We start from the raw sequence: 23143 nt of genomic DNA, 5'->3' as shown, positions 1-23143 counted from the left end.
AAGTGTGAGCTCGTAAAAGCTAGAACAACAATATAGAAAATGATTAATTAACGATGAGAAGAAATTTATCGAGCAATAGTGATCTTAGGTTTGATTGCCCTTAGTTTCTTTGTTCCCCTCTTTCATTTCATACTTCATGTTCTAAATTTAATTATCTTTAATTCATCACGAGATAAGGCTCCAAATTTCAGAATTCCTATGGGCTTATTCTCACCAATTTGGAGGAGGAGAATAATATATTATAGTTTACTATGTTTAAAATAATTTCAAAAGTAGAAACGGGAAGAAGGCATAATTGAAACTCACTAAAAATTCGAAAGAAGTGAAACTTACCCGATTATTTTCATATTTATTTGAATGAGAAGTTGACCAAAAATAATGTTACGAAATTACGTTCAATGGCAATATTTTTTAAAATTTAAGGTGTGCTAAAGTGAAATTAAAAGTTTGATAATTTGTTTTTGCAATGTTTCTAAATAGACTAACCTTTGAAAAAGTGAGAAATAAAATATGAACAGATCCAACAATTGAACATTGCCCCCAAACACATTTAAAATGTGAGCTTTCAAAGTTTCATTAATACTCTTAATCTTTTTTAGAAGTTCAAAATTACCGTTAACTTTTTTAGAAGTTCAAAATTACCCTTATTTTTAGAAGTTCAAAATTACCCTTATCGTTAGTATATTAATACCCTTAGTTAATATATGGACTAAACCACGCATAATTTTCATGAGTATATGGACTAAACCATGCATAACACTTTCAAAAGTAGTATCTAAGTTTTTATAAAAATTGTTTCTTTATACCCATAGACTATTTCACTCTTTGATTTCTTTTTCTCTCATATGCGTCAACTCAGGATTAAAAAATTACTTCATTCTTAAATACTTTTTTAATCCCTTTCTTTCCTTCCTCTTTCTCTAAAACATTTCAATTTATAAAAGAACCAACTTATTAAGGTAACTTCTAAAACTTTAGAGTATTTTTAAAATTTGTATTTATGGTCTTGAATGTTAATAGTAATAGTATTTAATGCATTTGAAAGGGACTTGGTTTAAAATGATCTCGCAGGAATGAGGTGATAGTATTGTTAATAGTATTTAATGCAATTTTTGAAATTTGTACTTCAGAGTATTTCATGTTATTGGACTATTTTAAAATGGTAAGCTCATATTCTACATCTTTGTGCCTTAGTTTTGTCAACATTTTAAACCACAAGTAGGCCTCTCTAATCCTACTGTTACAACCAAATAAAAATTGAAAAGATAAAACTAAAATTAGCATTAAGGCACTCAAAGTGTAGTATCTGACATAAACCAAGTCTACGCTACTTAAATGTAGAAAGATTTGACCAACTTTGTGAACAAAATTGTTTCTACTTCCAGTGATTGGACAGAAAAAAACCAAGAATCAATGACAACAAAATTGTTCCTCACCTAGTTCATTCTCCTGATAAGCTCATTGATGTAATTCTCGCGATTGCCTGCGTCTCCCCCTTCAACATAGTGATTCCTTTTCTTTTCCAATCCGCCCAAAGGTGCCTTCAACTTAAAGGGCCATAGGAAGTTATTCGCCTCCTTAAAGTGAGGACCGACAGTCATGATCTCATGGACGAGATCTTCCATGCAGATGATGCCATATCTACCCAGAGCCTTCATTCAATAAGAGAATATAAGAAACACTAACCATTAAAACTTAGATGAGAATAAGAGATGGAAGAAAGAGAGAGACCTGCTCCACAATTGAGTTGTCAGTCAATGCTACTCTCCGCTTGTTTAGCTTCCCATAACCCCTCTTGTAAATAAGTTCTTTAACGCTCTTCAAATTGGGGTAGCTGAAAAAATCGCATTAATACTTCAAACAGTCTGTTAAGTTGGAAGAAAGTTCTAAGAATTAAAATCTCTACGACGAGAAATACCCATAGGTCACATAAGGCTCGACCCTGTGCAGCATATTCAATGTTGCTTTGTTCACTTTGAGGAAGACACCGTTGAAAATCTGAAACAAAAAACGAAGCAATTATGGCACGAACAATAACAACCAGCTAGATCTCTCCTGTTTTAATCAAAAACTATACCAGCATTTCAAACGTGCCCAATTATCATGACCACTAGGCCTAACAACAATAGGGAACTAACTCAACCATGTGAACTTTTGATATTGTACCTGCCTCAAACGCAAAAGTTGCAATATCTTTCTCGTCTTTGGGTCAATGGCATTGATACTGATATTTCATCAAATTTTGGGACATCAGAAAATAAGATCATGTATAGCAATAAATCAGTTCATTAAAAAAAGACACATACCCACGAATGCGAGTGATAAACAATAATTTAGCCTCAGGGACAACGTAAAATCCTCCTTTTAATTTGGCCTCACGCTTCAGTCTAATCAGCTCTTTTTCCTACTCAAATTCAAAAACCAAATGTAAATGCTCTAAAATGAAAGCATCAAACTCAAGGGATTTAACATAATAAAATAGGTAACTTAAGAAGGGGGAAAACAATGTATACCTGCTCTTCATACTCCTTTGAATATAGCTTAGCTCTGTTGAAAATCAGCTTACGATTCTCTGAATTCTTCTTCTTGGCCGCTTCAAATTCTTGCTGCTTTGACAATGCCCATTCTTCATTCCTCTTCGTCTTCTTCAAAACTGACTCCGGAATCAATGCCTTGACTTCTTCACCCATAACTAAGAAAACATATATTGAACAAACTAATCAACTTCCAATGAACTATGATATTTCCAATCACTTTCTCGCTTATGTACAATAAAATGCCGAAGCCATCATTTAATTAAGATTCGCTGTATAAACTAGTTTTCCAATAACAAATTTCAAGAAAAAGAAAAGAAAAAAAACTGCAAATACTATTAAATGTATTGATATACATATTATCAATGGTTAATATAAACTAGAACAAGAATTTCGTCTAAAATGTGATGATAAAACAGCTGTAAGAAAAAAGAAACAGATTGAAAAAAATTGAAACACAGAACGATTAATTATTTTAACTAGACTGACGGCGGTGAGGATGATATTAAAAAAAAAAGAAGAAAATATATTCATAACAACAGAACATTTCTCTCTTTCATCGATTCTGAAAAACGAAAAGTAATGAAACCCATCTTTACTTATCTTTCCTCTATCAGGCTAAATGTACACATCCAGAATCATATTCCTAAAAGTCCAATACTAAAAATGCACTCGGAAAATCCTTCTAAACACCTTAAAGAGAATAGAAGCACATAGCAAAGAGGGTGAAACAAAACTACAGCTCTAATTCCAAATGCAAAGAATTATATTATCAGAATCCATTTAGAAACCGAGGAAAAACTCATTAAAAGCGACAGTGAATTCAAATTAAAAAATATAGATAAAGATTGCGTATAGTCAATAGAGAGAAAATTACTAACTGGCAACAGAGCTACCCCTGATAATGTGCAGGTTCTAGCAAAACGAAATTAGGGTTTCCTCCGGCTGGGCAGAGAAGGAGAGAAGAAAATTAGGAGTATATAAGGATGGGGAGCGTACGGGACTAGGCTCCACTTTTGGATGCTCAAGGCCCCAAGTAATCAAAATAAGCACCGGCCCACTAAGGCCCATTTTTTACCTAAGAAGACACGCTCAAGGTCATGCTTATTTAGTGTGGGTTGCCGGGGGACGCATGTTTATGCCATGTCAAACCCTTTATTTGCTTTCATGTTGTATTAATTTATTATTATTATTTTTTTTGTTCGTATGACCGTTCGGCAAAATCGTGTTTAGGTTTATCAAACATGAATCGCATTAAAATGTACTACAAGGGGACTAAGTAGTCATCAAATCTATCCCGAGTAAATGTTGTAATCTCCTTTGCCCTAATGTTTTCAATGCAATTGACTTTCACGATGCCTAATTTCGATTTGTTTTTCAATGATTTTTCTCGATCACATTCTATAAAAAAATTTCTCTCAAAACGTGGCTCGAAGTTCGACCATACGTTATAGTTGACTGCAAAGTCTGATTTTCACATGCTGACTTGTTAGTTGGATTAGAGTAAGTACTGCACAATTGTTAGTCCGCTACCTAAAAATTGGAATTATGATAAGTGGTATCAGAGCTTCATTAGCTCCTAGTCCCATCAAAGACTGAAACGATGTCGGCACAATAACAGTTGGCTAAGTCACAAGTCGAGTGACTCACTGAGATCAAATATGGTATGTCCCAGACCAATAAACAGACAAAGCGATTTAGTTGCTTGCTCGAAGAGTACTTGCATCACTTTGTTAGTGCTTGTTGTAAGAATTGGGTACAATTGGTAGATGTGGCTCAATTATGTTTTAACTGTCAAACTAGTTCGTCTACTCGGAAGAGCCCCTTTTAAATTGTGAGTGGACAACAACGAGCCCTACCTCATATTATTTACTACTCATATGTAGGGATGAAACCTCAAGCCCGAAACTTAACAATAAAATTGGAAGCAGACAATAGGTATAGCCCGAGCTTACTTGGAGAAAGCTTCCAGACACACAAAGAAGTGGGCGGACAAGAAGTGTCGCCCCCTCCAATTTCGAAGAGGAGAACAAGTCTTTATAAAAATGAGGCCAAAATAAATTAGATTCTGCAGCCGAAAGGATCAGAGACTTGTTAGAAAGTATGAAGGACCGATTAAAGTTCTCAAGAAGATCGGGTCTATATCTTACAGAGTGGCATTGCCCACATGGATGAAAATTCACCTAGTAATTCAGGTGAGTAACCTAAAACCTTATCAACTCGATCTAGATAATGACAATTGAAAATTTATCAGTAGGCTTGGAATCAATCTGAAACAAAAGGACACCAAGGGGATCGAAGCAATCGTAGCCAATAGAGGATTCAGAATTTTCTAGTCAAATGGAAGAACCTCCTAATAGAGGAAAAGGACTGGAAACACGTCGAAGACTTAGACTCCGCCGCAATCCACATTGCTGGGTTTGAAGATAGCTAGCTGATAGGAACGTTAACCAATTAGGTGGGGAAGGATGTCATGATCATGCTTATTCAAGGCGTGTTGTCGTGGTTGCGTGTCCATGTGATGCCAAACCCTTTATTTGCTTTCATGTTGTATTCCTTTACTATTGTATTTTCTGTTTGTTTAACGGTTCAACGAAATCATATTTAGGTCGGTCAAACATGGATCACCTCAAAATGTCCTGTTGGAGGAACAAGTGGTCATCAAACCTCCCCAATCAAGTATTATAATCTCTCTTACTCACGTGTTTTCAATGCAATTGACTTACACAATACTTAATTTCAACGATTTTCTTCGACCACATTTTCTAAAACCTTTTCTCTTAAAATGTGGCTCGAGACTTGGATGTTAGAATTGACACAAAGTTCAATTTTCATAGGACCTAGCTATTAATCTACTCATCTACCTATTTGTCCGTCTATCTATCTAGCTACGGATCTATTTATCTATAAATAAATAAATCTATCTATCTAATTAATAAATAAATCTATCTATCTAATAAATAAATAAAACTTTACTATATTATTAAAATTTAAGTGTTTATAAAATATGTTTAAGATTATGTTATGTTTTTATATATAAAATATTAATTTGAGTTTCTATAATTTACTTATATTTTTGTATATAAAATATTATTAGATTTATTAGAAGGGGTAAGAAATTATACATTAATTTTTTTTTTAAATAAACATACCTTAAATAAATAAATAATATATAAAGGGGCAAAATTCTCTTACAAAATTTGGATGCCACAAATTTTCTATAAAAATCTCTACTTTAATGTCCTAAAAAATAAATGAACAATTTCAGGGCGATAAAAATTAAAATATGAAATAGAGACGGGAAAAGCCACCTCTCTATAGCTACTTTACTCTATAGACACGTATAAAACTACCTAAGCAAACGTAACCAATAATACAAAAAATTATCAATAAATAGCAAATGCATAATTAAAATATATACCAAACTGTAATTAAATTAAAAAATCTATGAGATATTTTAAATACAAAATTATTAATTTAGGATCAATTTGTAGTTCAAGATTCGGAACGACAACTACCAGCAGCGTTCACACTGACATGGCCCACTCCCCAATTTCACTTGAATTCTCCCCAAATTTCCATGTCCTCCCTGCGTTTACTTCTTACTCCCAAGTCACATTCTGTGGCTCCGACGAATTTCAGCTGAAACTTCGAAGAAATTAATGTAACATCTTTCACGAAATTATGTCCTAATTTTCTACCTAATTTCATCCCTATAAATACCCTTTAATCCTCATCGGATTTCCACCATCTTTCACCATCTCCTCTGTTTCTAGCTCCGATCACCATGGATTCCATCGAGCTCTTTCCTTCATGGGTTTCTTACGCCGCCGCATGGTTGGCCATTCTCGCCCTCTTCTTCCTCTCCCGCCGCCTTCGCCGCCGCAATCTCAATCTCCCTCCCGGACCTAAACCATGGCCATTAATCGGAAACCTCGACTTAATTGGCTCTCTGCCTCACCAATCCATTCATCATCTCTCCAAAAAATACGGCCCCATCATGCATCTTCGCTTCGGCTCATTCCCCGTCGTCGTTGGCTCCTCCGTCGAGATGGCTAAGATTTTCCTCAAAACCCATGATCTGAACTTCGTGTCTCGCCCCAAAACCGCCGCCGGAAAATACACCACCTATAACTATTCCGACATCACTTGGTCTCAATACGGCCCTTATTGGCGCCAAGCTCGTAAGATGTGTTTGATGGAGCTTTTTAGTGCTAAACGGCTTGATTCTTATGAGTACATCAGGAGGGAAGAAATGAATGCTCTGCTTCGAGATGTTTACAGGTCTTGTGGGGATGTTATCAAGGTTAAGGATTACTTATCCACTGTGAGTTTGAATGTTATAAGTCGAATGGTGTTGGGGAAGAAGTATACGGATGAGTCGGAGAATGGTATTGTTAGTCCGGATGAGTTCAAGAAGATGTTGGATGAGTTGTTCTTGTTGAGTGGTGTTCTTAATATTGGGGATTCTATACCGTGGATTGATTTCTTGGATTTGCAAGGGTATGTGAAGAGGATGAAGGCTTTGAGTAAGAAATTTGATAGGTTTCTTGAACATGTGTTGGATGAACATAATGCGAGGAGGGAGGGTGTTAAGGATTATGTGGCTCAAGATATGGTGGATGTTTTGTTGCAATTGGCTGATGATCCTGATCTTGAAGTCAAACTCGAACGCCATGGAGTCAAAGCGTTTACTCAAGTAAGCTCATTTTTATTAAAGCTAAATTATTAGAAATCACGAACCTTCGTAATGATATGATATTGTCTACTATGAACATAAGTTTTGATGCTTTACTTTTGGTTTTTGTGAAAGGCCTCATTTCAAACGAGATCTGCTTCTTACTTATAAACCCATGATCATCTCCTTAATTAGTGAACGTGGGACTCTCTCCCAACAATCCTCATCTTGAATCCTCATCTTGAACAAAGTACACCATACAGCTTCCTCTAAGGCCCATGGGAGCTATCGAACAGAGCCTCTACCCTTAATTGAGGCTTGACTTCTTCTTTGAGTGCCCTCAAACAAAGTATACTCTTTGTTCGACGCTTGAGTCACTTTTGACTACACTTTCGAGACTCACAATTTCTTTGTTCCACGCTTGAGGATGATTCTATTGTGACATGGCTATACTAAGAGCATGACTTTGATACCATGTTAGGAATCACGAATTTGAACATGACTAAGTTAAGGACATGACTTTGATACCATGTAGGAATCACGAACCTTCACAATGATATGATATCGTCTATTTTGAGCAATAGCTCTTATAGTTTTGCTTTTGGTTTCTCCAAAAGGGTTCATACATTCTTTACTTATAAACTCATGATCTCTCTTAATTATCCGACGTAAGACTCCCTCCCAACAACGCCTACTACAAACCTCTCCTAATGATCTGTTTTTCACTTTCAGGACCTTATAGCAGGCGGAACAGAGAGCTCAGCGGTGACAGTAGAATGGGCAATGTCGGAGCTTTTGAGAAAGCCAGAGATATTGAACAAGGCAAGGGAAGAGCTGGACAGAGTGATCGGAAAGGAAAGATGGGTGGAAGAGAAGGACATCGCATCCTTACCATACATCGACGCAATAGCCAAAGAGACGATGCGGCTGCACCCAGTAGCGCCAATGCTAGTGCCGAGAATGTGCCGAGAGGATTGCCAAATAGCAGGGTACGACATAGCGAAAGGCACTCGAGTGCTGGTGAATGTGTGGACCATCGGGAGGGACCCAGCAGTGTGGGAGAACCCAAACGAGTTCAGCCCAGAGAGGTTCATGGGGAAGAGCATCGACGTGAAGGGGCAGGACTTTGAGCTCCTGCCGTTCGGGTCTGGACGGAGGATGTGCCCTGGGTACAGCCTTGGGCTGAAGGTTATTCAGTCGAGCCTGGCCAATCTGCTGCACGGATTTACTTGGAGTTTGGGTGGGGACATGAAGAAGGAAGATTTGAATATGGATGAAGTCTTCGGACTCTCCACTCCCAAGAAATTCCCTCTGGACGTCGTGGCTCAGCCTCGGCTTCCTCCTCATCTCTATTCCATCTGATAGTTTTCAAATAGTCTACTAAGTCAAAGTCAAAGTCAACGATAAAGTCAAAGGAAAGGAATGGGACTGCCAACGTGGAAGTACTTGACCCTTTTAGATGAATTTCGTGTACACCCAAATAAAATTTTTATTTCCTTTTTTCACACACACACACACACATATATATATATATATATATCCCATGTCTTGTGTATTGAGAATAAATTTTATTTTGGGCTAATTTTTGTAACTTGGATTTTATTTCGTTAATGTAACAATCACTGCTCTCCACAATAGTATGATACTTTTGAGCATAAGCTCTCTCATAGTGTTTCTTTAGGCTTCCCCGAAAGGCCCGATACCAATGGAGATTATTCCTTTACTTATGAACCCATGATCATTCCCTAAATTAGCCACGGTGAGATTCACCCCCAACAATTCTCAACAGTTATCTAACTGTAATAGGCAAAATAATCATTTGAAACGTATTCATAAAACATTGTCACAGACTTATATGTTTAATAAAAGATCTTTAAGACAAAACATTATAGCATAAAATAAAATAAAAATACTCTACACTAATATTATAGCCTACAAAATTAAATACAACTACCTTATGCATGTGTTATAGTCTTCTAAATGGTAATGTCATCGAAAATTATATATATAAAAAAGTTAACATTTAACAAGACAATTTTTTTTTTCTAGAAAAAGAAGTCAACAATAAGTTTACGTTAAAACCACTTAAAAGTATAAAAATTAAATTTTCATATTTAAAAATATATAAATTAAAATAAGAAAGAATATGTTATGGAAAAAGACTCAAAAGTCCTCTCTGTAGGTTCATTTCACACTCTAACAACCTTTTTCCACTAAAATACAATTCTTTTTTAAATTTTCTTAAAACAACCACGAAAATTCTCTTTCTTTTCCTTTTATTTTATTTCAACCACGAAAATGACAATTTATATATTTAAAAAATATAATTTAATTAAAATTTTAAATATTTACTTAATAAATAAAATTTTCTAAATTGGATTTTTTTTCATGAGTACAATCAACAAAAGCATAAATGGTTCTCATCGATAATAATTCCAATACTCACAAAATAGATCTAATTCGTTTCACGCTCCAAATTTTTTATAATTAAATTAATCCATCTTGAATGAAAGAGAGGATATTTCGATCGGAGAAAAGAACGGAAAAATACCATATGATCCAATATATCTGACAAGTCGCACTATACGTCGACGACTTCGAAAAGGGACTTTTGGAATACCAACAGTATTAAAGCAAACAAAAAAACAAAAAAGCTCACTTTGATGTGGAAGCGTAACGTTTATCGTCTTAATAAATAAGATCGGCCTTTCTTTATCATATTTTATACATAGATTGAATAAGTTCATAAAAAAGGAAAACAGAAGGAACAAACGAAAATTCTTCTGAGTAAGTTTTTGAATGATGAACAAATATGTACACATTACACGTTATGAAACAGACGAGTAGGAGATTTACGAAGTGGCAGCAAGAACACTGGAATGGGTAGAGAGCGAGACACCGAGAATTGGAATGGCAAAAGAAGTCTCCAAGAGAAGCCTATGTTGATAAGAGCGAGCATAGGCTCCTGCCTCTATGATATCCTTCATCAACCTTGTGTAGTATTCTTTCATCTTCTTCACCATGGCTATGCATTTCAGTTTCACCCATCTTAGTCTTATCTTCCTCAGCATCCTCCCCCAAGCCACAAGCCGCCCCGATCTCTTCCCCCCGAGCCGTGCCACTGGCATTCGTCGCCTCCGAAACCGCATCCCCCGACGTGTCCCCCGACGTGTCCCCCGCCGCAGTCCCGCCCCAGGCTGCCCTTCTTCCGGCTCATAGGGTTGACCCATATTTGAGTTTTTGGCTCCTATGTGAGAGATGGGATGGAAGGAAAAAGATAAGATTTGGAGAAAGTGATGAATTAGAACTTAAAGGCTCAAAATATGTGCGTTGTTGTTGTTTGTATTAATATTAAGATAATGTATATTAATATTTCATCATATATATATATATATATATATTTATTTATTTATTTATTGAGAGCCAGCTTTGATGTAATGTAATTCCATAAAATATAGTTGAATTGAAAGCTTGATTTGATTTAAATATTGTTTATGCATAGAACCCTATTTTAACTTATTCCATAATTAACTAAACTATTTGAACTATTCTCATTTTCATTCTTCTAGCTATATATATATAATTAATTAATTTGGGTTCATTTGTTCATGTCAAGTGGACTTTGGTGGAACTATAAAATGTTGGAAAATGTATTTTTTTTTTTTTTTAAATTGCATTTGGATTTATGAGTTTTCAAATATTGATTTTGACTCGAGATCGAAGCACACTAAGTTAAAACCTGTTCGGAATAGGAACCACTTCCAGGTACGTGAGTGTCACGGTTGGTTATGGTTGGTGAAAAATGAAGCCACATGTTTCTATGGATCCAAGTAAGTGAGTGTCACGATCGTACATTTTACGAGTAATTGATGTTAGAGTGAGCGGGCAATATAAAATTGTATGCACTTGTAACAATGGACACTCAGACACACAAATTTGTTTGAGCAGCAAATGAAAATATTGTCTGCTTAGAGATTAGACAACTTTCACATAACTGGTTCTTCGAGGGTAGGATTTTTGGTAGTCTCATTGCCATCTTCTTCTCCCCCGTCATTTTGAGCATATGAAAAATTTAGGTGCCCAAGTCTTGCATGTTATAATCAAGCTGAGTCTGCGAGTGTTGTAATCAAAAGATGGGTGGGCTTGTCTTTAATAGTCTCTTGTATAGGTGGTTTGACAATCGTCTAACCTTCATCAATAGGGTTTCGTTTTGTCGAACATCCGAATGAATGAGCTAACTAACTCTATTTTGCTCCCTTCTCTCTCCATTTGACCAAGACTAATAATGCTACTCTTGAAGCATGGGATGTAATATACCTTGATCAAAAGATGCTGATCGTCGTTCTTGTATCGGAATAAGATGGATCCTTTGCTTTGGATCGTCGTTCTTGTATCGGAATATCGGGCCTTTCGGGAAGTCATGTGGTTGTTCATTCCGTTGTTCAGATACCATATATTTGTCGCCATTTGATCTTCTCCATTCACGATGTGGTTTGTCATAACCTTCTCTTCATTGAGCATGATCAACATCAGTGGGAGCTTTTGGCCATGCGTGAATAAGAGGGTCGTGTCCTCAGTGTGCTCTTGTTATGGCACTTTGCCGCATAACCCCAGTATTTTTCACAAGAGTAACACTTGATCACGCTCTTGTCCTTCTGAGGGTTGACGTCATCAATGGTTTGCGATACAATAGCGTGAGCACATCTCTGATCACACCCATCAACTTTACTTTCTATCGCCGAGTCCGTCCGTGCCTAAAAAATAAAAATTAGTCACGTTTTTCTTTTCAGTCTGTGCAAGCCACTTTATGTGTGCGAGTAAAAGGTGCTTCTCTTCCTGTCTGTCACCGTAGCCGCAAAAGTCTCTCCTTATGAGCCTTAAGACGACCAACGACCTCCTCAACTAACATGTTCTTGAAGTCATCAAACTTCTCAATGGAGGTAATGATCTACATGAATCACAGAGGGACTTCTTGATGACGTAGATCTCCTTCACCTTGTCATCTAATGTGAATGTCAATAACAATCATTGTCAACTCCCCATTGACTCACCATTCATCATGTGGACAACCTCAAAATCGTTTTCCAAAGTCTGTACTTTTGCTTTCTTAACCTGTTCTGCATCCATATGCATTATTTGTAACATCTCCCACACTGCCTTTGTTGAGTTCTTCTCCGCCAACATGAGATGGACGTCCTCTAAAATTGCTCGATAGATAGTAGCAAGAGTCATCTTGTTCTTGCGCTCTTTGACGTCGTCACGATGCTCAATGGTGTCCCACATGCCTTGTGCTTGTTAATTAACACGCATCTTTAATGATCACAATGCGTAGTTACTCTTCATTACTAATGAGTACTAGAGCATTATATTCCCCTCTTTTCTATTCTTTATTAGGCGAAGAAAAAAGCCTCTATATATATATACATATATATATATATATATATATATATATTAATTAGAAATTAAATTTATTTTAGTTTTAAAGGTTTTTAAATATACTATTTTTAACAAAGAAATTTCACGTCAACTTAATAAAATAAAAAGTCTAGTCAGCTTTTTATTAGTTATTAAAATATTGAAAAAAAAAAGTTATCAATAATTAGTCTAAATTAATTCCTTTTTCCAAGTGAAAGAAAAAGGATATGAAACGAAGTCACTGTCATATATATATATATATATATATATATATATTTGAAAAGAATAATTTAGACAATATATATATATATATATTTGAAAAGAATAATTTAGACAATATATAAATTAAATGGAGAGATAAGATAATAATTAGTAAATTAGAGACTTCAACATCATTTATTAATATTTTAAAAATATATATATAAAAAAAGGTTGAATTATTGAAGTTGGTGGAACTTTGTGTGACCCACATGCTGATGTGATTCAACATTTATGTATTATTATTATTTTAGAATACTATTTTTTCTATGATAGTAAACGAATCTTTGCACCGTAGGGAGAGACGATAATAAGGCTATGATCGATCTACTAGTTCAAGGGTCCGAAGAAGTGTAGGCTCAACTTGCTCTTCTGTCCGAACTTCAGAATACCCTGCAACACACACCTCGTTATTTCATAAAGTCCACCATTTGTTGATTCCCATAAGTATCTCTTGTTTTAGCTCTTCAAGTCTGAGTACACACAACTGCGTTATTGTAACAGTCCACCATCTGTTGATTCGGAGTGTGGTTTGGAAGGTAAGTTGGGTCAACTATGCTAGAACTCCCTCTACGGCCAATTCCTACTTGCTCTCAAAATCTGCTTACTCTTGTGTCTCTCTAGTAAACATGACAGACAAGTGGGTCGTTTGCCAATTTAGGGTATCGACAACTATGTTCGCTTTTTCTTGGGTGATACTAGATGTTTGTGTCTTCTTTCGCTAATTCTAGTCACCTTTGTTGTCTTATGTTCCACTCCTTTTAGGTTAAAAAGTACTTCAAACTCTCATGTTGGGTAAATCTGAGTCATTTTCCCATACAGATAGTGTAACTACAAAGATCACTGTAGCTCACTCTAAGTCATGAGTGGGGTATTTCTACTCATAATTCTTCAACTGACAAGATGCATTAGTGATGACATTCCCATGCTCAATCAACACACACACCCCCAACCCTTTCTTGGAAGCTCACTATAGACCACATAACCTTCTGAACCCTCTGAAACTGTGAGTACTGGAGTTGACACTAGCATATGCTTCAATCTTGGAAGCTTGCTTCACACGCCTCCTCCACATAAACGGAACGTCTTTCCTAGTCAATTGTGTGGGTGGTGAGACTATTTTAGTGAAGTCCTGTATGAAGCGTCGATAATATCTTGTTAGTCCCTAGAAACTGCGCACCTTAGTAACGGTAGTTGGGAGAATCCACTTAGTGATTGCTTTCACTTTTGCGGCATCCACTAAAACCCTCATCCTTTGACAGCACATGTCCTAGACTGAGACCTATCGTAACCAAATTTCACACTTGAAAAACTTGTCAAAGAACTTGTTTTTCCTCATGATTGTTCGGACTTTTCGGAGGTGTAACTTGTGTTCCTGGTTCATCTTAGAATACACTAGGATGTCATCTATAAATACGGTAACAAATGTGTCTAAACATTCCTTGAACACTTGATTCATTAACTCCATGAACATTGGTGAGCCCGAATGAAGTAACCATTAGCTCATAATGATCGTAACTCATTTTGGATGAGTTGTTCACAATCATAGTCTGTCCGTAGGTCTATCTTGGAAAACATTATCGCTTCCTCGAGTTGGTCAAATAGGTCCTCTATGCAAGGGAGAGAGTACTTATTCTGTACTGTTCTCTTATTCTCAGTTCCTGTAATTATCACACAAGCGCATTGATCCATATTTCTTCTTGACAAACAACATGAGTGTACCTCAAGAAGACACGTTGGGGGCACATGAAACCTTTATTCAACAAGTCTCGCAACCGTACTTTGAGTTCTTTCAATTCTGCTAGTGTCATGCAGTTCGTGACCTTGGAGATAGGGTAGGTACCCAATTCGAGCTCTATGTAGAATTTTATAGCTCAAGAAGGAGAACTTTCGGTAAATCCTCTAAAAAGCGTTTGGGAACTTACTCACCACTGGCACCACGAACAAAAAAAAAATTTATCAGGGTTACATCTAGAGTCTGTCCCGGTATACAGATAGTTGCCCACCTTTTAGCCCAATAATCCAGTCTACCCCTGCTAGAGTACTATCAGAAAATACATGCAATAAAGACTCTAACGGAAATCGTGTCTAACTAGCCAATGATTGAGATATAAACAAATGTGTAGACCTTAAGTCAAACAATGTTATGGCAAAGTGCCCAAAAACAAATAGCGTTTGGCACCACCTAGTCTACAAATGTGTAGACCTTATGTCAAAGACAAATAGTGTTTGACACCACCTAGACTGCCTTTTTTGAGTCTTTACTAGTGTAAGCATTTTTTAGTTTTTACTAGTGGAAGCATATGCTCTCGCTTGAGAGCGAGCATGCATAGTCCTCTTTGCACTACTTGAGCCTATAGGTTGGTTAATAGGATGCTTCGTGGTCTTCCTCAATCAGTTATTCGTGATGTGGCCCTTTTGGTCACACTTGAAGCACTCTCCGGTCCGAGCCAAGCATCGTCTCCTATGGGTGTACTGGTGGCTGACTGTGCGGATCAATCTGATCGTAACGTAACTTCTGTCCTACTCTGGTTGTCGGAGCTACCGACCCTTGGAGTTCTTCGGCTCACCTCCCTCTATAGCCTTATTTTCTCTTAGAATGGTAGCATAGGTGGTAGAGGCTATGACCTCAACAACATGGCAAATCCTCTCATCCAAACCTAAAACAAATCTTTGGCCATCATAATTTTGAGCGAGTTATAAACTCCCGTTTATGAGAGTTTGTCCTTCAAATCACTTTTGTAGTCAATCCAATATGTCTATGTGACTAAAAAGAGCGTTAAAAACATAATCTTGTAAGATAAAATTGTAAATGATTAATTTCCTTCGGTACTAATTTTGAAACTTGAACAATAAAATCCAACAGAATCTTACCTTCTCACAGATAGAGGGTCTTACTTTATGGTCAAATAAGTGATACTAAAAATGAAAGATGTAATTACGATGGTAAAATAAACTTTTGACTCAGCTGATTACGAATAACTCGTGAAAGATCACATCCATAAACACCTCTTATCTTTCAGTCAGTGCATACAAGTTGCTTAACAAACAGTAAAAAACTAACATTCAAACAGAAGCAAATAAAGAATCAGCAACATAATGATACTGAGACATCTTTGCATCGAGAATGATAACATTCTGAAAGCAGCTTGAGCTGAATCCATTGCCATTCGTATTACACCCAAAGGATATTGAGCAGTGCCAAAAAGTAATTACCTCATTCAACCAATAGCAGTGGAGGACTTTTCGTATTAAGACAATACGTTTCTAAGTCATTGGGGACGCAAAGCCTGTTCTGTACAGAAGTTGTGTTAGAAAATATGTATGTAGTGTCACTACAATTAGTTTTCTGTATAAAGCTCTTCTACCTCTCCATTCCACGATTACAACATTCTTCTTTCTCCAGTTCTTTAACTAACTTTTCTATCTGTCTTCTATAAGCTGGCATGTAGTGGTCACTTATCATTGTCTGAGACAATCTGAGTTTGCTATACAGTGATCTTGACGTAAGGAAAATACCAGTCCTAGACTGCGCCTGTGGGCTACTGTCTGAGGTGCTGGATCTGGAGCTGCTATCACTTTCACAATCAGGAGCATCTGATTGAGTTTCGATTTCGATAATGTGCATGATCTTCCCAGCAGGAAAAAATCTGTGTGCTTCCTTCATTCCAGAAGTAAAGCTATCAGATTGTCCTACTTCTGCCATAGCAGCAGCTTCTTCTTCCCTTATTTCCTTGGCAACATCAGCCTCACTCCTATCGTGTAGTTCATGCTCAAGTTGTTGCCATAACTCTACTTCCGTAATTTGTTCATCCTGAATATGACTCATGAGGGCCTGATCATCATCGTCAAGCTCATCTCTCATGCCATCGGGATTTATCTCCTCAGAATAAGAACATTCAATTTCATTAGTCCATTGTATTGTTGTAGTTGAAGATTCCGGAAGTTCGGTAGCTTCAACAATTTCTTGAGGGGATGATCTAAGCGGCTCAAAAGATTCCATTTTTCTTGGAGATGATTTTGGAGAACTTCCATTTTCTTCAGCCGTCGAGTGAGAAGTCATGGCTCTACGACGTGGGCCTATGCATGACCACGATGATAAATGGAGGGAGGGTCGTGTCCATGCTGCCTGAGCCATGCTCTGTGCTCTCTTCATCACAACCTGTAGAAATACCAAACATAACCAATTATAAATTTAACTATTATAAACAAGTCACAGGAACTAACCAGCCATAACATCCCCATGAATATTAAGGGTCATCATTAGATGTCCGATATCTAATTGTTCGAGAACCTGGATGCCTGAAATCTTTAGATGATTGTGTTTGTTCATAGAAAAGTAGTAAGAACATCCTAAGATGCCTGTTCAGGCATCCCACATTACAGTCAAGAAAAAACGAACCCTCTGGATATCCATTTCATGGGTTCCAAGATCATTGCAAAACAAATGGCCTCGTATTGGGAATCGTATGACCCGTTTAATTGAAGTCTAAACTAAGTTCACGAGATCCTAAGCCTGCCTATGAATTCCAAAAGGTTTCAAGCTGCATCACGTTTCAGTAAACTATTAATGAGTCAAAGAGCCAAATCACGTCAACTTCAAAATTTCTGTCAAATTCCGGCTTTATTAAAATTACTATGTAGGGATCACATGTGCACAACGCAGGTTACCTGTGTACCACTAGAGACTGGTTTCAGAATGGCCCCTGCACCAGCAACTTTTGCTCTTGCACTGGCTATGGATGGGAGACGGGATCCCAATGCCGAAGCAGAACGGTAAACAGTGCTAAGAATTCGAGTGCGCTCAATTTGATTTCTCAGATCATTTACCCAAGCAGAAGCAGTCACCTACACCAGATATTTCAATTCCTTCAGCAAAAGTCAGAGTGATGTGGTTAATTTAACTAAATTTCATTCATCTTAGTGAGTATCTAACACACACACACACTAAGATGCAGTAATACTGTAGGTCACCTGTAGGTAATATGTGTTAAATAACTTAAAACAAATAAATTTCTTAACAATTAGATGAACTTGAAACATACCTCAGCACGCAAATCATCTACTGAAGCAGCTGAGAAGGTGGGCACCAAATCAGCTCCATTAATAACAGAAGTGATAAATTCATTGCCCGATTCTGCTAGTTCCCACGTCATACAAGCAGCTGCAGAGTTGATAAGAAAAAGAAGTCGGAACATCATGTCCAAGTATAATAGGCATAATAGAAAATGCCACAGAGAAGCCATGCAAGAAAAATACAGACCTGGGGCAAATGTCACACAAGAAGTAACGGATAATTCCTTCTGCTCTCTTAAGATATAAGTTAGAAGTGCAGCAGTTCCTCCACCCAAAGAGTGCCCAACAACCTATTAGAAACCAACAAAAGATTTTTCCATCAAGTTTTTTTTTTTTTTTGTTCTTTATACTTTTATCTGCTAAAAAGCACAGTAGACTAAGAAGAAATGTCAAACCTTAATATTATAACCAGAATATTGACCAAGTGCACTCAAAAGACAAGGAGTAGATAGCTTTGCAATCCAACGAGCAGCTGCAACCATTCCACAATGCGCATATCCTAAAACCAAATTGCTAACCCCTCCCTCATGCACAACACTATGATGGAATGGCACCACAGCTCCAGTGGCAGCCGTAAGAGTGTCTTTGATACTGTGTGTTCCACGAATTAACAGGAGAATACACTTTGTATTATGGTCAACTATAATGGTAAAAGCAGGCTTTAAAATCTGCAGTCATCGATTAATGTGATAAATGTTAATGATAAATCAAACTCGAAGAAGTGAGAGGAAGTGTACAATGTACAATATCTATTTCAATGTTCATCCGAAGTTCATCAAGACTTACTCCTGCCTTTGGTTCCTGAAGGAGAACATTTTCCTCGGAAAAACCAGTTTCTTCTAGAAACAGCGGAAATGGTTTTTTTGAGAAGTGCCAACACAAAGTCAATAAGTGCAAGAGGTACTTCAGCTCACTAATCATTTCAGCTCCCTTAAGCTGACTACTGTCTTCATTGCCAAATACACCGCTTACATGTAAGTTTCCCTGCACTTAAGCACATCCCATCAAAGGCCAAACCAATAAGATAAGTAGCAGCATTTGTAATTAACTTAAATTGTTCAGATCAAACATTATCTTCTTCTATTGAGGATTTTTTTAAAAAAAAAAAGAAAAAAGAAAACAAGAACTCTCTGTTGATGTCTGAAAAGTTGTAATAAAGAAGAAAAAAAAAAGGTATTCCTTTCAAGTATTACAAATTACAACATAGTACCCCCACAAAAAAAAATTCCCTTCAAGGAAGTTACAACAGCATTCCCTTTAAACTACTTCAACCCTAAAATATCTGACCTAAAAAAAAACCCCAACCTCCAAATTCCACAGGCTACATCCCAACCGAGAATTTCATAAGGAATTGATTTTTTTAATGAAGGAACTTGAATGATTTTGATGGAGAAAAATGAAAGAATATATGGACACACAAAAAGAAAAGCCCACAAAATAGAGTCAAAATACAAGAAATGACTCCAATCAAGAGAAATAAGACCTAGAAAATAATTAAAGAAGTCTCAAAAGAAACCCCAAGAGAGAAACAGAGAATCTTATAAAGGACCAAACATCGCTATTAGAACTCTCACACCTTCAGAAGATTATGTTGTTTCTCTTGCCCCACAACCTTCACAAAATAGCACACCCCCTAGTCTGCCAAAAACCGCCCTTAATCAAGAAAAGGCAGATGAAGGATAAGCTCCACCAAAGGCGCTCTGGCCGAGATTTGATTCAAGGTATTAACTCTTCAGTGAAAAATCTGTCATGTGAAGAACTTCACCATCTTGGGAATCTTTACCTTCCAAATTGAGGATAACATAGAATCATTCACAGACAAAGGGTTGGATAAACACAGAGAAAAAGAGCTACACAAAAAACCTTTGGACAAAAATCCAAAGGACATCCCCCCTCTAGGCCTAAGTCGGAAAAGATGAGAGTGAGATTCAAGACATCTCACGTCTTCCTATGGTCAATGGTTGTCTAAGACCCAATGGAGGAGAGAGCAGCAAATCCACCGGATCAAGAATTGAAGCCGCCGATTGTAAGGAGAATAAATGTTATAAGCAAGGGTGGTAGCAGAGAGGTTCATCTTCTAACCACATATCCTCCCATGAATAAGTATCCCGCCCATCCCCCACTACATTATGAATAAACTGAGGAAAAATAGGAAGCTCCATCACAATCTCATTCCACAGGTTTTTTGAAGTGCCTTTTTTAACATCTCACTGGTTTTCTCAATGGGGTAGGACCTGTAATTACCAACAATAATCTTGTACCATACGGTATCAACTTCATGATAGAATTGTCAAAGCCATTTAGCCAACAAGGTTGTGTTTCTCATCCTAAGATTATCAATGTCTGAACACTCCAAGTCCAAGGGCCTAGAGACCACCTCCCAACCCACCAAATGCAAACAATTCCCCTCTTCCACCCTCTCCCATAGGAATAGAATTAATAATTTCTACCCTCCTTAGCTCATATTTTATGAACCACCAACAAAGCTAGACTAAAGTTACAGAAGATCAATACAAGAAAAAAAAAACCTAAAATTTCTTACTAACCCACCGTACCTTTCTTGTGAAATACTTGACTTTCATTGTGAACAAAATGAAAGAACATACAAGCTTACAAAAAATAAAAAATAAAAACCCACAAAAGGGGAGCCAACTAAAAGAATGGGCTCCAACTAAGCAAAAAAGAAGACTGCCGAGTGATTACAAAAAAAAAAAAAGAAAAAAAAAAGTCTAAATTTTGAGGCTCAGGGAAACAGAGAACCTAACAAAAGACCAAACATCACTACAGGGGCTCTCCTTCCACTTAAAAATTGTAGTGTTAAGAAATCATCGAAGAAACCACAGCAACAAGCTCGAGTAAAAACACAACTCCAAAGAATATGATCAAGATCCTCAGTTTCCAAAATACAACACTGAGGCCCAACCAAAGAGGATCCTTTGGTTGAGATCTGATCCAACGTGTTCACCCGTCCATGCAAAGCCTACCATACAAAGAACTCCACCTTCACAGAATTTTTACCTACCATACTGAGGAAATGATAGAGGCATTAGCATGGGAGGGATTGATTAAGCAGCGGAAGAAAGAGCTGCATGTAAAGCCTTTGGAAGGACAAGGAGACCAAGGACAAATATCCCCTTTCTCCGGTATAAAGAGAAAAACTCCCAACAAAGACAGAGAGACAAGAAAACTGCTGTTTCGCTAGTAGTCAACGAACGACGGAAACCCAAAGGAGGAGGAGAAGGCGAAAATTCGGAGAGAATGCCACGTAATGATTCCTGGAAGAGAACAGCTGGTATAATTAGGAAACAGGGTGCATAGGGGACACCCCCCCAACCACTTATTCTCCCAAAAATAGGTATCCTTCCCATTTAGTCCAATCAATCCAATCAAAAGGATGAAGCCACCTTGTGCAATGAAGTGTCGGTTCATGATAAAATCACCAGAGCCATTTAACCTAAAAGGCTATGTTAGTCACCCACACATTACCAATGCCTAACCCTCCAATTCAACAGCCTTGAAACCATCTCCCAATCCACAAGGTGCAACCCACCTCCATCCTCAAAACTCTCCTATAAGAAATACCCCATCAACTTCTCAAGCCTTACTCATCGAGCTAAGGACTCTAAATAGAGATAGAAAGTAAGTAGGTAAGCCACTCAAAACAACCATACATTACCCACTATAAGAAATGTGAAGTTTTGAAGAATGAACGTTTAATTTGTTTGGAGAAGTTGAAACTCAGTTTTTTTTTTTTTTTTTTTTTTGAAGTCCTCTTTCTCCAAACCCAACAATGAAATACGCCTTGCCAACCTCCATAAGATAAGCCTTTCCAGGTAAAAATTGATAAACCATCCTCTCTTTTCCCTCAAAACCAAAAACTCTAAGACCATTTACCATCATAATATAATCAGCTCATCTGTTTTATTCTTTCAAAAATACATACAAATAGACCACAATTAGATAGTATAATAAAGATCTTCTATTTATGAACCACTAATAAAAGAGTGTAGACCTTTCCTTACGTGTGAGTGGAAATATGAAAGGTACAACAATGAAATTCAACTAGAGCATAAGTACTCATCATACAAGTCTTGATGTGCATTAGGAGAACTAGAGATCAAATGAAGTGAAGCCCACTATTATCACATAAACCAAAAGTGAAAGGAATATAAAACGCTTTCTCTCGCACTTTAAAGTAGTAACACTTATAAGGAAACAGATTTATCAGTACATTCAGCTTTGAAGGGAGAAATAATGAAAGCAAAACCAACCAGCTTACACATATAATAGACTAAATTAATACATTAAAAGACTACAACCATCAAAAAGCTCCATACCTGTCTCTTTAAGAGAAAATTAATTCCAAATGCCAAATCCCCAATGGGCCACTTTCCAAGAGTCTCCGAGTACGTAAACCTAAGTGTCTCTGATAATGTTGAAATTGTTTCGAGCCATGTAGCAGGAGCTTGAACTAGTCTATGAGAAACTCGATCACCTCCCAGAAGAGCATGACTGGAAGCATCATTACCAGCTACATCACTATCATCTTGATCTCTACTTGAGTGCAACTTACGGTTCAATGTATAATATAGAAGTGCAGCTGCACCAGCAGCCGTGGCCATAGTTGCAGTTGCCATGAACTTGTATTCCCTAAAGCAATAGAGCAGGAGAATACAAGGTAAAATAATCTGTTTACAGAAGAAAAAAGCCCCTGAACTGCACAAACTTTTCAATCCCCTGACACATACATGCAACAGATTGAGACGATACACACGAATAAATAAAAGAAAAAACTACAGCTTTCGAACAGTAAAACCCTCCAAAGGCCCCTGAAACGTGTGTATTATCAGCCGACATTATGAGTTCAAAAGAAATGGATAGCTAAGAACATGCTCTCTTCTCTTCCCATATTTGACAAAACCTAAAAGTATGAGTTCAAAAAACCAGCATAGTACCTATATCCAACCAATAATGGAGATAAACTTCCAAAATAAACCAGAAACGGAGAAGACATACGAAAATCCGGCATAAAAGACATATTTCAGCAGAGTTCAATTACACAACTGTCCAGTGCGAAACAGAGAACACAAAAAGGATCGAAAATTCTGGAATCAACTAGCGAAATTCAAGAACATTGAAGGAACAAGAGACGAAAAAAAAAAAAAAAAAAAAAAAAACGATT

The 23143-nt window shown here is 37.0% G+C and overlaps 4 protein-coding genes across 5 annotated transcripts in view; 1 reads left to right on the top strand and 3 right to left on the bottom strand.

Moving 5' to 3' along the window:
* Positions 1 to 1251: 1251 nt before the first annotated feature.
* LOC111458049 (60S ribosomal protein L7-2-like) lies at positions 1252 to 3518 on the bottom strand. 2 transcript variants are annotated; one of them, XM_023100547.1, is made up of 7 exons: positions 3416 to 3518; positions 2514 to 2692; positions 2307 to 2404; positions 2167 to 2224; positions 1919 to 1998; positions 1732 to 1834; positions 1252 to 1652 (listed from the first exon to the last, which is right to left on the bottom strand). In XM_023100547.1, the coding sequence occupies exons 2-7, from the start codon at positions 2688 to 2690 to the stop codon at positions 1437 to 1439; spliced, it is 732 nt and encodes a 243-aa protein (XP_022956315.1). In that variant the 5' UTR covers positions 2691 to 2692; positions 3416 to 3518; the 3' UTR covers positions 1252 to 1436. The 2 variants fall into 2 exon arrangements, with proteins under 2 accessions (XP_022956315.1, XP_022956316.1); XM_023100548.1 differs by having other exon boundaries at positions 3412 to 3514.
* Positions 3519 to 6186: 2668 nt separating this feature from the next.
* LOC111458046 (cytochrome P450 71A1-like) lies at positions 6187 to 8701 on the top strand. Its single transcript, XM_023100542.1, has 2 exons — positions 6187 to 7233; positions 7945 to 8701. Exons 1-2 carry the CDS (start codon positions 6322 to 6324, stop codon positions 8572 to 8574), a joined length of 1542 nt encoding a protein of 513 aa, XP_022956310.1. The 5' UTR covers positions 6187 to 6321; the 3' UTR covers positions 8575 to 8701.
* Positions 8702 to 9884: 1183 nt separating this feature from the next.
* On the bottom strand, positions 9885 to 10512 carry LOC111458050. The gene has a single exon (XM_023100549.1). The coding sequence runs from the start codon at positions 10440 to 10442 to the stop codon at positions 10065 to 10067; it is 378 nt and encodes a 125-aa protein (XP_022956317.1). The 5' UTR covers positions 10443 to 10512; the 3' UTR covers positions 9885 to 10064.
* Positions 10513 to 15988: 5476 nt separating this feature from the next.
* Positions 15989 to 23143, bottom strand: part of LOC111458044 — a 7683-nt gene continuing 528 nt past the window's right edge. The window contains exons 2-9 of the mRNA XM_023100541.1: positions 22299 to 22611; positions 18748 to 18945; positions 18357 to 18629; positions 18149 to 18251; positions 17931 to 18049; positions 17557 to 17733; positions 16254 to 17047; positions 15989 to 16180 (exon numbers count right to left, since the gene is read on the bottom strand). Of these exons, the coding sequence (XP_022956309.1) occupies positions 16153 to 16180; positions 16254 to 17047; positions 17557 to 17733; positions 17931 to 18049; positions 18149 to 18251; positions 18357 to 18629; positions 18748 to 18945; positions 22299 to 22598 (1992 nt within the window). The 5' untranslated portion in view covers positions 22599 to 22611 and the 3' untranslated portion in view covers positions 15989 to 16152. The remainder of the gene's footprint in view (positions 16181 to 16253; positions 17048 to 17556; positions 17734 to 17930; positions 18050 to 18148; positions 18252 to 18356; positions 18630 to 18747; positions 18946 to 22298; positions 22612 to 23143) is intronic.

This window comes from Cucurbita moschata, unplaced genomic scaffold (assembly GCF_002738365.1).
Source record: "Cucurbita moschata cultivar Rifu unplaced genomic scaffold, Cmos_1.0 Cmo_Scf00020, whole genome shotgun sequence".
Lineage (NCBI taxonomy): Eukaryota > Viridiplantae > Streptophyta > Magnoliopsida > Cucurbitales > Cucurbitaceae > Cucurbita > Cucurbita moschata.
The sequence above is the reverse complement of the archived record's forward strand: the minus strand, read 5'-3'. Positions and strand labels throughout refer to the sequence as shown.

Excerpts from the sequence above, each read along its gene's own strand:
- LOC111458046 (XM_023100542.1), top strand. The coding sequence starts at position 6,322 with ATGGATTCCATCGAGCTCTTTCCTTCATGGGTTTCTTACGCCGCCGCA. Across the intron at positions 7,234-7,944 it reads GAGTCAAAGCGTTTACTCAA|GACCTTATAGCAGGCGGAAC; the intron begins GTAAGCTCATTT and ends TTTCACTTTCAG.
- LOC111458050 (XM_023100549.1), bottom strand. The coding sequence starts at position 10,442 with ATGGGTCAACCCTATGAGCCGGAAGAAGGGCAGCCTGGGGCGGGACTG.
- LOC111458049 (XM_023100547.1), bottom strand. The coding sequence starts at position 2,690 with ATGGGTGAAGAAGTCAAGGCATTGATTCCGGAGTCAGTTTTGAAGAAG. Across the intron at positions 2,225-2,306 it reads TTTATCACTCGCATTCGTGG|TATCAATGCCATTGACCCAA; the intron begins GTATGTGTCTTT and ends ATGAAATATCAG. Across the intron at positions 1,835-1,918 it reads GAGCCTTATGTGACCTATGG|CTACCCCAATTTGAAGAGCG; the intron begins GTATTTCTCGTC and ends CGATTTTTTCAG.